Source organism: Lissotriton helveticus, chromosome 12, assembly GCF_964261635.1.
Source record: "Lissotriton helveticus chromosome 12, aLisHel1.1, whole genome shotgun sequence".
In the NCBI taxonomy this organism is placed as follows: Eukaryota; Metazoa; Chordata; class Amphibia; order Caudata; family Salamandridae; genus Lissotriton; species Lissotriton helveticus.
In genome coordinates, this window is record NC_136073.1 from 465,273,957 (window position 1) to 465,287,580 (window position 13,624).

At 44.6% G+C, this 13,624-nt stretch overlaps 1 protein-coding gene across 2 annotated transcripts in view; it reads left to right on the forward strand.

Annotated features, from left to right (window-relative positions):
- SLC12A3 (solute carrier family 12 member 3) overlaps positions 1 to 13,624 on the forward strand; it is a 331,781-nt gene that overhangs the window by 287,377 nt on the left and 30,780 nt on the right. For both annotated transcript variants that reach the window (XM_078671397.1, XM_078671398.1), the window contains exons 23-24: positions 5,697 to 5,783; positions 12,476 to 12,611. In XM_078671397.1, the coding sequence (XP_078527523.1) occupies positions 5,697 to 5,783; positions 12,476 to 12,611 (223 nt within the window). The remainder of the gene's footprint in view (positions 1 to 5,696; positions 5,784 to 12,475; positions 12,612 to 13,624) is intronic.

A 13,624-nucleotide genomic window follows, 5' to 3' on the forward strand; every position in this document is an offset into this window, starting at 1 on the left:
CATTCGGCAGCACAGCCCTTCCATCAGCCGAAACCCACATGTCCAAATCTCCTTTGACACAACCAGCCGATTCCCACACCCTTTTCTCATAATCTGACGCCTGTCCTTGCATGTCCTTCAACTCCTCCCATGTGTCAGCCACCTCAAGCATCATGCTTAATTCGGTTCTTTCCTTTGGCCCTTCGACTGTTTGTTCAGTAAAGGAGTATCCCTGCTCCGCACAGTAACGTGCAACTTCATCAGCATAACGATTCCCCATTGTCACAAAATCAGTACCTTTGGTGTGGGCTGTGCATTTTACCACTGCTATCTCTGCAGGACCTTGCAAAGCCTCCAGCAATAACCTGATAAATTCGCCATTCCTGATTGGGGAGCCCGATGATGTCATGTAACCCCTTTGAAACCACAATTGCCCGAAGTCGTGAACCACCCCAAAACCATATTGACTGTCAGTGAATATGGTGATCCGAATCCCGTTGGCTGCCAAACAGGCACGCGTCAACGCAATTATCTCAGCCACCTGTACGGAGTGTACTCCTTCCAAGCAGGCTGCTTCAATTATTCCAGAAATAGTACAGACAGCAAACGCTGCTCTCAACTGACCCGTATTGTCTCTTACACATGAGCCATCCACAAAGTAAATTTCATCAGGGTCTACCAATGGCTCATCAACAATATCCGGTCTAGGTTTGGTGCATAGTTCAGTCACATCAAGGCAATCATGGTCTTCCCAATCATCTTCTATATCATTTGGTAATGGCAGCAAGGTAGCAGGATTCAAGACAGAGCACCTCCTGAGAGTCACATTCTCCGCAGCAAGTATAACCTGCTCGTAGCGTGTGAGCCTGTTGTTGGTCAAGTGCTGCGTCTTGGTCCTGGTCATCAACAATTCCACAGAGTGTGATACGTGCACTGTCAGTGGGTATCCCATTACAATACTTTCACATCTTTCAATGCTGACACCTGTTGCAGCAACGGATTTGAGACATCCGGGCAACGCTGCGGCTACTGGATCTAAGGTAGCCGAGAAGTAAGCAACTGGTCTACGGACTCCTCCATGATCCTGCACTAGGACTGCCAAAGCACACCCCTCTCTCTCACAGCAGAACAATGCAAATGATTTGGTGTAATCGGGCATTCCCAGAGCCGGAGCGCGACACAAGTCCTCTCTCAGCTCGAGAAAAGCCATCATACAATCTGTGTCCCATTGGATCACTCACGTCCTTGTGCGTCAGTTTCTGCAATGGTTTCGCCTTCAAGGAAAAGTTAACAATCCACTGTCGGCAATAGCCAACCATGCCTAGGAACATCCTAACCTCTCTTTGAGTCGAGGGCACCGTCATTCTCATGATCGCCTCAATCCTGTCAGGCAACACTTTTCTTTTTCCATTCTCTATTTTGTGACCCAGATACTGCACTTCAGACAAGCAGTACTGTAACTTGTTGGGGGATACCTTGTGTCCATTTTCTGCCAAATGGTTCAGCAAGGGAATGGTGTCAATCCTACAAGCATCTTCGGTGTCTGACGCAACAAGGAGGTAGTCTATGTACTGTACGAGAACGGAGTTCTGTGGCAGTACCAGACTCTCAAGATTCCTTTTCAGCAACTGATTAAAGATCGATGGGCTCTCTGTATACCCCTGAGGGATACAACACCATGTTAGGACGCAGCTCTCTATTTTGAAATCAAAAAGAAATTGGCTCTCCTCATGCAATGGGATTGAAAAAAAAGCCTGACACAAATCAATCACAGAAAACCATTCAGCTTGGAACGGTATCTGAAACAGTATGACTGATGGATTCAGTACCACTGGACAGCATGGAACAACAATGTTGTTCACCTTCCGCAAATCCTGCACAATCCTGAACTTCCCACTTGGCTTCTGCAACCCCATGATCGGAGAGTTACAGGGACTGCCCATGACCTCCTTCAGAATTCCCTGTCTGATCATGGACTCAATCACAGGTTTTATACCTGCAAGTGTTTCTGGAGTCAACTTGTACTGGGGTGTTCTCGGAAATTCAGCATTCGGTCTTACTTGAATTCTAATGGGCTCTACTCCTTTGATCAATCCGATCTCTTCTCCTGTAAAGTCCCACACCTCCGGTGAGACCGAGTCCTTCAAATCCCAAAGAAGTTCTTCCACAGTCAAAGCAGGGTACAATTCAATGCACACATGCGTATTGGCAACCTTAAAGTCAGCATCGTCATCATTTGTCTGTAATTCTACTCCTTTGGGGGTGCAATAGATGGTGCAATTGAGTTTACACAAAAGATCTCTTCCTAACAAGCATACAGGACTGGAATCACACACTACAAACTGATGTCTGTCTCTGAAACGTCCGATCTTCACTGGGACTGGCTCAGTCAGGGGGTTGTCATTCTTCTGTTTGCAACCCCTACCACTTGAATAGTCTGTCCTGAAAGGGGTAAGTTGGGGACAACTGCGGACCGCACAGTAGAACGGGAAGCACCAGTACCAACCAAAAAGGTGGTAGGGTGTCCGTCCACATCAGCTTCCATGAATGGCTCCCTCTGATCTACCTCTAGAACTGCTCCAAGAGTACAACCCTCCTCCCCATCCAGGTACCGTTCTGTCACTGGGTCAAAGTAATAGTACTCGTCCCCTTCGACTATGAAAGGCATCTGCTTGTAAGTCTTGTTCCCTGCTGAGATCTTCGGCGGCTGGGGAACTGGGGCCCTAGGGGCTGAAGTTCCTCCTTTTGTCATCTGGAATTTGGTTACTGTTACTTTCCGTACCGGAGGGGCTTGGACTTCCTCCTCCTCTTCCTCCTGTACCTGATTGTCAGGGTTATGGGGACACTCGCGTCTCCAATGCCCGACCTCATGACATTGATGGCACTTGGTCGTCTTTTTCAGGGTCGCTATATCTATCCTTGGTCTCGGACGTTCCTCGTTGTCCCTTTTCTGTCCCCCTGATATACTCCCCAATGTGCCATTGCCTGACTGACCCTGTCCTCCCGATTGCATCTGTACTAACATCAGTTTATCCTTAAGCTTCCTTGTCTTCGAGTCTATTTCATCACTGCAATACCTCGCGTACCTCAAGATCTCGTCCAGAGGCTTGTTCTGCCAACAAATCAAATGTTGCTGTATCATGAGACAGATATCAGGCCTTAATCTCAGGACAAACTTGGAGACAAACTGTCCCATGTCCTTTGGATCCATCACATCTAATCCACTGTACTGTTTGAAAATCTGCAATAGCCTCTCATAATATTCATGTACTGTCTCCTTTGGTTCCTGCCTAGTCCGGTCAATTTTCACCCAGTCAATGTCCTGTGGTGGTACCTTAGTCTTTAACCACGTGATCGCCTGCTCATACTTTGCCATCACCTTGGGTGACGGTCCATTTGTGGCAGTATCTCGCTCTGGCTCCGCTGTGGGCCATTCAACACTGACCTTACACGCTATCCACAGATCTCCTGATCTGAATAACATATATTGCCACTGTGATGATAATTTTAACCTGTATGTTGTACATGATTGTTTTTTACTTTACCTTTAGTATTATTGATTCATACTTATGTTGTTTTACTAACTGTTTTTAAAGTGATTATCCAGACACCTATTAAATGATATTGGTTTTTATAATCATTGAGTCCTTTTGCTTTTTGCCACTTCTCCCTTCCATTGTGTTGACAATATGCTAATAAGTTTCTCACATTGACTTGAATTCTAGTATGCATTGGAAAGAAAAATCAAGTTAATCTGTCCCTACATTATACTAAGTGACATCCCTACTCAACAATAGCCCATCCTAACAAAAAGGTGTCAGCCGTGGTGACTTCCCAAAGAAGTTCGCCCACTCTTCTCTTAGACTAGAGTTCCTCATACACGCTAAGCTCCTTGCCCAAAACGACCGCTCTCTCTAGCTCCTCAGCCCATCTGCTCTGCCTCCACCCTCGGGGTGCTGTCCCTAATACAAAACCCCACAATATGGGCGACACGCCTTCAGGTACGCCCCTCTCGAAGGTGTTAGCTTTCAGAATTTTCCACCATGGCACTTGTCCATCCTTGTCCGTTAAACCGTCCTTGGATCCCAGACTCTACGTCGCTTCAAGTTGCTTCTTCAAATTCCTCGGCTACTCCTCCATGTCTGAATCTAGCATCCTAACACTCAAACACAATGGGCCCTTCTACTCTACTGTCTGCTTGGTGGTGCACCTGCAAAGAAATACATAAAATTCGGCTCACATTCCGCTAATGTTGCAACATTTTCTAAAGACATCTTCTTTTACCAAACAATTCTACAGTTAAACGCTAAGCAAGACATTTTCGATCAGGCCTGCACCATTTCTATGAACTAGGCCTCTGCTTGATCTATAGGCCCAACTTTTACATAAACAATTCATTTAGTTCTCTAGGCCTCCAACTTTAAAGCAAATACATTTTCTACTTTAAGCTAATTATTAAAGGCAAAAGATACGGTTATATATTTCAATTAATCAAACCTAAATGCACAATGTTGCTCTTTTAAACATTTCTCATCAGTGAAACGATTTTCATTGCAGCGACATTTCTATGTTATACAGCAATAGTGGGTTTTCAAACTCACAACATTGGTTTCTTATGCTCTTCTAATATCAGATACATTAATTCTCAACCCTACATGGCATCTAAACATGATCAAAAGTTCTCTATATATGCGGGTGCTATCTACTTGTACATATGATGCACCCCTACAAACTTCACTGTAAATGGCGCTCTCTCAGCCAGGTGAAGGTTCGAATGAACCCTGCAATCTGAAATGTGTTAACTTAAGGTATTTATGTAATGAGACATAATCACATGGGCAACAGCAAACTTCACAAAAAACTGCAACAGTGCAACGGAGCGTGCACGCTGTTTGCACTATCTTGTTGCAGTGATGCAAAAGATGAAAAAGGAAAGAGGGAAGAGGAGACACACACTGACGATGACGAGTTAAATATTCTACGACTATGCGAGCTCTAGATCAACAGGGGAAATGACCCCAAGGCCCCAAACTCTCGGAAGATTCACACCGAGGAATTATTACATGTGGTGTCTAGGGAAGCTCTGAATATGCCGGATGCCATAAACACTTTCAGATATGTTTGCGGAGGACTCATTAGTCAAACAGAGAACACCGTTTATTTTTAAAAATCATATACAGCCATTTGTAAGTGCTTGGAAAGTGGCAGTAGTTCTAAGTGGTGGGCACCGGATTTAAATTTGGAGATGTATTTCATAATCTAACAAGAGAGAAAAAAGCATGAAAGGAAGAAAGAAGGAGGAAGAGAAAGATAGGAATATAAGGATAAAGGGAGAATGTAGGCGCGGAAAAAAGTGCCTGCAAGCGTGAGTTAAAGAGACACAAAGTAAAGTGCGGTGAAAGAAATCAGCATGAGGTGGAATCAACACTGGGAAGTCTTGGCATTCAGCGTCCCTGGCTATTGACAGTGCTTATGGCAGACTCCGAAGAACAATTTTTGGCCCCTGTATTTAAATTCTTAACAAACTAAGCTCTGGTATTCATATTAGCACCACCATTTTTAATCTTAGCCAATAGAAGCTTTAGTAATTCCATCATGCTCAATAAACCCCAAGATGGAAGCCTTGCTGTGCTGTAGAAGGAATTATGGAAATTTGGGACCACTATGAACAATTGTTATCTAAGTTAATGATCGTTTTTTTTTCCTTTCTTTTTCAGGATTATTACTTTATTAAGTAAATTCAGACTCTCGTTTCACGAAGTCCATGTTCTCCCAGATATCAACCAAAAACCCCGCCCAGAACAGTAAGTGTTACAGCAATGTCTCAATATGGAAAAACGTGCTTTGCTTGTTCTGCATTTCTATATTTGTGTATTTATTTGGCAGGCCAACTCAAACAGAAATGCAATGCAGAAGTTACTTCAAAGTGGTTTCTGGGGCTTTGTCAGTGTTTGGCAACAGCAAATAGTAACAGACTAATACATGGTTTTGTTATGTGTGCAGTGAAATTGGAGCTTTTGTCAGGATTTACTTAAGCACAGGTATTACAAATGCAGCCACGGTGAAGATTCTTCCACACACACAGAAAAGGTATATCCTGTCAACAGCAGTGACATCTTCCCATACACACACAAAAGAGTTATTCAAGGCATAAGGGCTGCAGGCTTCTCAAATACAAAGAACTTGTACAATATGGGCAGGAGCAGTGCAAGATTTTTGACACACACAGAAAGGTACAGCATCTTAAACACAGTCATTAGCATGGACGTATCGAAAATGTCTGTGGTAGTGGAGGGTACATTAACCAGCCTTTGACCATATCCTGCCCCATCCTCCTGCTTCTCAATTACATCACAGGACTGCCCATTGCCTGACCCTGAGCACTCCAAAAACATCCTGTTTGCTGCAGGGGAAGGTCAAGGTGTGAAAACTACAGAAAGTAAACAGGGCTCATAAGCCCCTGCTTACAGCGCTTAATTTTAGCATGTGTTTGCTGGTGCTCTGCGCCTGCACTTATATCTCAAGATAAGCACTTTCTTAAAGTCCACCACATGGTGGTGCTGTCTGTCTTTTGTAGAGTCCAGTTTCAGCAGAGAGTTTAAAATTCAATATACATTAAAATTAACATAATAATACTAGTTCGTTCTGGACATCCCTAAAGGTGTGGGTGACATGGAATAGACCACATCATCAATTTGTTGGCGTGTGATGGCTAATAGGTAGGAGTTAGTTGGCAAAGATGTCAGAGATAGTGGGTGGTACAACCTGCTGTGGCCTTCGCAGAAATAGTTTGGACCCGGCACTTTTTTTTGTTACACAAATGAAGCAATGACTGCTTACTAACTGTTCCTGCTGCTTTCACAAGCTGTGAGGGCAGGGTTTACAATGGCTGTGCCAGGCCTGCCAAATGGCCAGATAAGGTTAGCTGCTGCTGTCACTGGCAACCCCCTAATTGACTTCCATACACATGATTAATACATAATAGCCTTTGGAGACAACATTCATGGCCAGACAGGGCCTATTAAGGCTGAAAAATCAGACAAGGTCCCACTTCCACCCACATTCTTGTATGCATAGCCAGAGCTTTAGTGTACATATTTCTGTGCTGGCCTGCCCGAGTCATTCAGGCAGCCATTTTTATTTTTTTATGTCTGCTTGACAGTGTAGTTGTTTGCAAAACCTATTGTTACCAATTCTTTTGAAATATACATAGAGTGAGCTTTGGCTCGGTCTAGGCCCTCACTACGAGACTTTACAAATCAGGGGGAGCAGTACCTGATCATGATGGTGGCTTGTCACGTGAGTCAGCTACCATGGACCAGCCAAGGAGAAAGGTTCACCAGCACTATTCAAGTGAGCAGCATCTGCAACAAACTGATGCAATACATAAATTCTTTAGGGTGGATCATGTTCCACAGCTTCTAAGCACAGTCTCCAGCCTTGGCCTGACAAAGTTGTAAACAGCATTCATCCCATTTCCCTTGTAAGTTGCAGCATGCATGTAATCACACATGTAGCCCCCTGGAACACTGATGCCTTGATCTTGCTCCAGTGCCGCAACTGACATGAATAAAAGGGTGATCAACACAAAAGTCAAAAAGTACATTTGTACCCAAAAAATATATTCTTATATGAAATATCACACGCATTTCTAGATCATAAAAGGAAAAAGCATAAAAAGAACACAATTTTAGTAGTCTAATAAAACAGACCAAGATTGCACCCTTCTACACTTCTTGTAGATCTACACTACTTGTGATCAACACAAATTGTGTGAAGGAGAGAGCTGTGGTGAAAGGTGACAGAAACTAAGGTTAAACTGGGCCTTGCTTCCCTTCCCTTTGACTAAGCATTTGGGGCCAGATGTAGGTGGCCTATTACCGGTCGGTAACGGCCGATTTCGGCCGTTACCGACCGGTATATTGGATTCGGCATGTAGGGGGCATCTGATTTACAGAATCGGTAAATTTACCGATTCGGTAAATATACAGAATCGGTAAAAAACCGAATCGGTAAATTTACAGATTCTGTAAATCGAGATGTAGGTGGCACTTCACAGAGTGCCACAGGCCCTTTAGGAGTCGGTATTTACCACCCAATCCTATTGGGTGGTAAAATACCGATTTCAGGTGTACATGCACATCTGTGCATGTACACCTATGCCATGTGACACACAAACATGCCCTTAGGGCATGTATGTGTGCCACATGGCACACAAGCCTGCACTTGGGGTGCTACAGGGTGTCAAAGTGACACCCCGTTCCCCCTGCCAGGATTCGGTATTTACCGATTCGGTAAATACCGAATCGGTATTTCCCTTTGATTCCTATGGCCTTCAAAGCCCATAGGAATCAATGGGAAATACCGATTCGGTATTTCCCGAATCGGTAAATACCGAATCTTACAGATTCGGTAATTGAGTTTTAAGAATTACCTACATCTGCCTCCTTCTAATTTACCGATTCATAAATACAGAATCTGTAAAATTCGGTATTTATGAGTCTGTAAATTAGATTTACCTACATCTGGGCCTTGGTGATTAAGAGACATTTCAGTTGGGGTGCCATTTACAATTCACCTTTAATCCTATGGCAAACTAAAGTGCAACAGTATCTCATAATAATAAACATCTTTGCAAAGCCGGAAAAGGGAATTATTTTCATGCTCATTAAGTCTACAAAATTCAAGGTGCTATAATAAAGAAACATTGGCAAAGACAATAGGTCTGACATTAGCTACCTGCATTAGGCTTTGCCAATGCTTATTTTGTTTGTGAATGGTTTTTGCATGAAAGACTCGTTGTACATCAGTGCCACAGTAGCATTGTTGTGTGATTTGTTGGTCCCTCACCTAAGTAAAACAAGTATTGTCTCAAAGCCAAAATATGTAGATCTGTGTATGTTTTTAATATGTAAACATTTGTCCCAATTGGTCTCTTGACCTGAAGGGGACTTCTTAGTGGTGGATATGCACATTGTGCAAGAGCAGAATGTTCTCATTTACAGTCAGTTAAACCAATGGATGAAGAGGACTTACCCTGTGGCGCACGCTGTATAACTTGGTGTGTACAGCGAAACATGACTGACACCACATCAAATGGATGGAGAGGGGTGACTCAAAGTCTTTGTAAGTATGTATTACCCAGTGGTGGTCGCCACTGGGTAGTTATAGTTAGGACCAAGCTTCCACAGGTAAATGATTTTTTGGTTTGCTAATAACTTTGGTAACATTTAATGAATCTTCACAAAATGCTCCAAAAAGTCTCATCCACCTCAGCTCCTTCCTATAAAATTTCAGGTGATCTGTTAAGTGGAGACAAAGAAAAAAGGGGGGTCACAAAAGGTGTTTTCCTCATGCGATTTTCCATAGGAAAATTGAACAACGATACAGAAAAATGTGACTGAAAGGAATTACCCCATATTCCAGGGCCCTATCAATAAAGGATGGGTGCCCTGGAGCCCACTCAGGGCACCCACTGCATTATTGTTGGGAGCTGAAGGGGATCCTCAATGCCCTTGCGGCCTTAGCCGGTTTACTGCCTCCAGCACGAGCCAACATTGCCCCCGTCTTCAGTAACCAGCTAAAAATACTGCTCACTGCGGCAGTGACGGCTCCTCCCTTATGGCAGAGGAGCGTCATCATCCCCTACCAGCTTCAAAACTTGAAAAATAAAATGATAATAAAACAGGTTTATTATTGTTTTATTTTTCAAATTATGAGGGCCAGGCCAAGTCTTGGGGGTAGGGCTTTTGTGGGGGCAGTCATGATGGGGTGAGGTAAGCACTCCTATCAGTGTGTATGTCATTTTGGCCTGCTGTCTCAGGTCGGCCAAACCGACATGCGCGCTGAGCTGTCTCCTACCCGTGCTGCACGGCCGGATTGGAGTCAGCAAGCACAGGCTTCCAAGCTCTCTGAGAGCGCAAATTCTGGGTACTGAGGCCACTCTTGAAGCTGCATTCATGCTGCCAGCAGCATGAGAGGTACAAAAGGGGGTGGTGGCAGCATGAGAGCAGCATCAGGATTGGCTGAAGGGGAGTCTGGGAGCCTGTGCTTTGGCGAGGACTCGAGGCAGAAAAGTGGCGGTGGCAGGTATTTTCTTTATTTCTTTTTGTGTTTTCTTCGTCGTCTGTCGTCCCCCTAGCCCACCACTCCACCCCTACACTAGCCGCTACTGCCCTGAGGGTAGAAGCAATGTTTTCATCTGTTTCCCTACCTGCTTTACAGCGGGCAAGTAAGCAAACGAAAGTCCGTTTCCAGTGGGCGAGAGCATTTTCGATGCCTCTGCCAGCTGGTAGTAGACTTAGTGTTGGACCTCGCTTGGTGGGAGCTTTAAAATTGCTCCTGCCAAGTGAGAGCAAACAGAGGTTTCCCCGCCCATGCCAGCGCGGGCAGGGAAACCGCTATGTCCCAGGGGTGGTCGCCTAGGGACATAGCTGGAGTCTGCCCTGGCCATTGGGGTCCCCAGGGCCATTGATGGCTCTCGGAGGGGGGCTGAGCTATGGACAGTCTCGCCCAGGGCCGTAAATGGCCCACGAAAGGAGGCCGCGCAGCCCCCTTCCCCCTTTTTTAATGGCTGGGCCCCGGGTGGTAGCGGTCCCTGGGCAGTGGTGGTCCTCGGGTGGTGATGGTCCCTGGTGCTGAAATCAGCCCAAGAGGGGGGAACGTGCCCCCTCCCACTTTCCATTAAGGCCAGGCCCTGGGGGATGGGGTTCCCAGGACCAAAGGTGGCCTGGGAGGGGGGCCTCGCACACCCCACTCACCTTAATATGATTCTCATTATCTCTTCTGGGACCTAGCCCACCCGGGGGGCATTATAAAAAACAAGCATGCACTTTTAAAAACGTTTTTACCATAGATTCACGGATCCTCCACAAATTCACGGTAGAAAAAATGTTGGGACCCCACCACTAGGCCTAGGGTGTCACAGTATTCCAATCCGCTCCTTATGTATTTTTTTACACATTTTTTCTTGGAACTCAAGATGGCTGCCAACACTTCCCGGTTGAAGTGTTGACAGCTAATCAGATCTCACCAACACATTTGTGTCCCTAGTTATCCATAAATCTTTTTTTAATAACTCAAAAAAATGTTGAATGGGTTTTTTACCAAATTACTAAAAGCACACTTTCTGTACCAAGGTCTAGATTTCTGCCAAATTTGGTGTAGTTCCGTCCAGTGGTTCGGGCTTTAGTCCTGTCTAAAATTTCTGTGGGAAATGGGAGAACATGTTTAGGACTCCCCCATTTTCTTTGCCCCGGCTTGACAAATCACTCTGAAACTTCCTGAACTTTTTCGTCAAACGGTGCCAAAGTTATTAGCAAAATATAAAATGCTTATTCTATGCAAACTAGGTCCCAACTATAACTACCTACTGGTGACGAGAGGGAGAGAGCGAGAGAAAAAAAAGAAAGAATATGAGAATATATATAAGGTAATTCCAGACCTAAAAACAAAGTGATGCTATTTAACATCCGTGTAAAATGGAATATATGGATAAATCCTGCTCTAAACACATGCACTCTGGGGCATTTGACATATTAAATTAAAGGCTAATTGCTTGATTTAGTGTTAGGTAGTTAACTACTTTCGGTGGTATACCTTCTGAGCAAGGCATCTGTTTAAACCATGGTGACTATAAATGGAAAACCCTTCAAATGTCCGTACTAGGAGAAAATTCCAGGTATGTCAGGGTAAGATTTTATGTAGGTACTGGAATGCACCATTATCTTGGTTGTAAATTTTCAGAACCCACATTTGTGATGGCGGTTCCACCATGCTACCCAGGCATTGTAGTGACATAAGAGGTCTAGGAACAGCTCTCAACCCTTCAATAATGAGCCCTAATGTCTTCCATAGGTTGCTGACTGGCTAATACTGTGTTCAATTTTTTGTATAGAGGACTTTTGATAGGAATTATCTGTAGGCACTGACAATAATATAAGACAGATGTGGCAAAAAGATACAAAATAATTTACCCAGTGTTTCCTGGTCTAGCCCGGTAAATTCAAAAGAATAACAAACAGAATGTCCGATGGCTGTAAGGCTGAGTGGGATTGGCTAAGACTGTGAACAAAGTGCGGGGAAAATAAAATTCTTACTTCAAGATAGTATAAAAAATAAAAAAATAATTTGAACCACCTTTCTCACTGAAGAGAAAGGAACATTTGTAAAGTTGATGTGAGCAATGTGGGCAGACTTTGTGCTGTCACTCAAAGTGAAGGGAGCCAATAGGTAAAGTGGACTGCCCCATTGTCACGTGGTGTATGCTGTGATGGGTGGAAACAAAGTGTGGATGGCAATTTAAGACAGCAATGCAGCCTATTGAACAGCAGGCCCTCTCTGTATACATATTATAATAATATATGGCTTATTTTGGAAAAAGAATAGTCTGGCGAGGTAGCCAAAGTTGTCTCAAAGGCCAGTTTTAAATTCACTAAATAAAAAAAATGTATGTGAGAGAACACAGAATTTAAGAGCTGAAACATTTTCTTTCCAGCGCGAAACGGTTTGAAGACATGATCGCCCCCTTCAGGCTGAATGATGGATTCAAGGATGAAGCTATGGTCAACGAAATGAGACAGGATTGTCCCTGGAAGATCTCTGACGAGGAAATCAAGAGGTACAAAGCAAAGGTAAGGTGCAGAACCCGCCACTTTCATGTTCATTGTTATCCATTCCTCTTTGGGGGTCCTGGAACCAATCCCAGGGGGGCCCAGAATATTCAATTGAAAGCATACAATATTTGTATAACACCAACACACCATGAGTCAGCAGAAGAACCCTCACAGTAAATATGCTGAGTCTTGGAAAAATAACATACAGCGGATAAATATACCCGTATTCACAGGGGATAATGCTGGAGCTTTTCTTTATTAGAGCTAGTCATTAGTCTGAAAAACTGGCGCAAGAAAGCAGTCTTGCGCTGCAGACTTTGATAGGCACAGACCACATACAACACAGGTTTTCATCCCATTACTGAGATCAGACCCGAGTAATAGGACCACCTCACTTCAGGTAATTTCAGAAACTACCCACAGTCCTGAATCTTTCATCCACAAATGATTCATCTCAGGCATGGTAGTCTAGTTACTTGAATGGAAGCAACACAAGACTACGACACACAAGTCCATGCCTGGAGACAGTGTCCATAATGACTTCGACCCTAGACAGGCACACATTCTCTCTCTCTCTCTCTCTCTCTCTCTCTCCCCCCCTCCCCATCTCTCTCTCTCTCTCTCTCTCTCGCGCTCTGCTCTCTCTCTCTCTCTCTCTCTCTCTCCCCCTCCTCATCTCTCTCTCGCTCTCTCTCTCTTGCGCTCTCTCTCTCTCTCTCTCCCTCCCTCTCTCTCTCTTTCTCTCTCTCCCCCTCTCTCTCTCTCTCTCTCTCTCCCTCTCTCCCTCTTTCTCTCTCTCCATCTCTCTTTCCCCATCTCTCTCTCTCTCTCTCTCTCCCCCTCCTCATCTCTCTCTCGCTCTCTCTCTCTCTTGCGCTCTCTCTCTCTCTCTCTCTCTCCCTCCCTCTCTCTCTCTCTCTCTCTCTCCCTCTCTCTCTCTCTCTCTCTCTCCCTCTCTCCCTCTTTCTCTCTCTCCATCTCTCTTTCCCCATCTCTCTCGCTCTCTCTCTCTCCCCCTCTCTCTCCCTCTC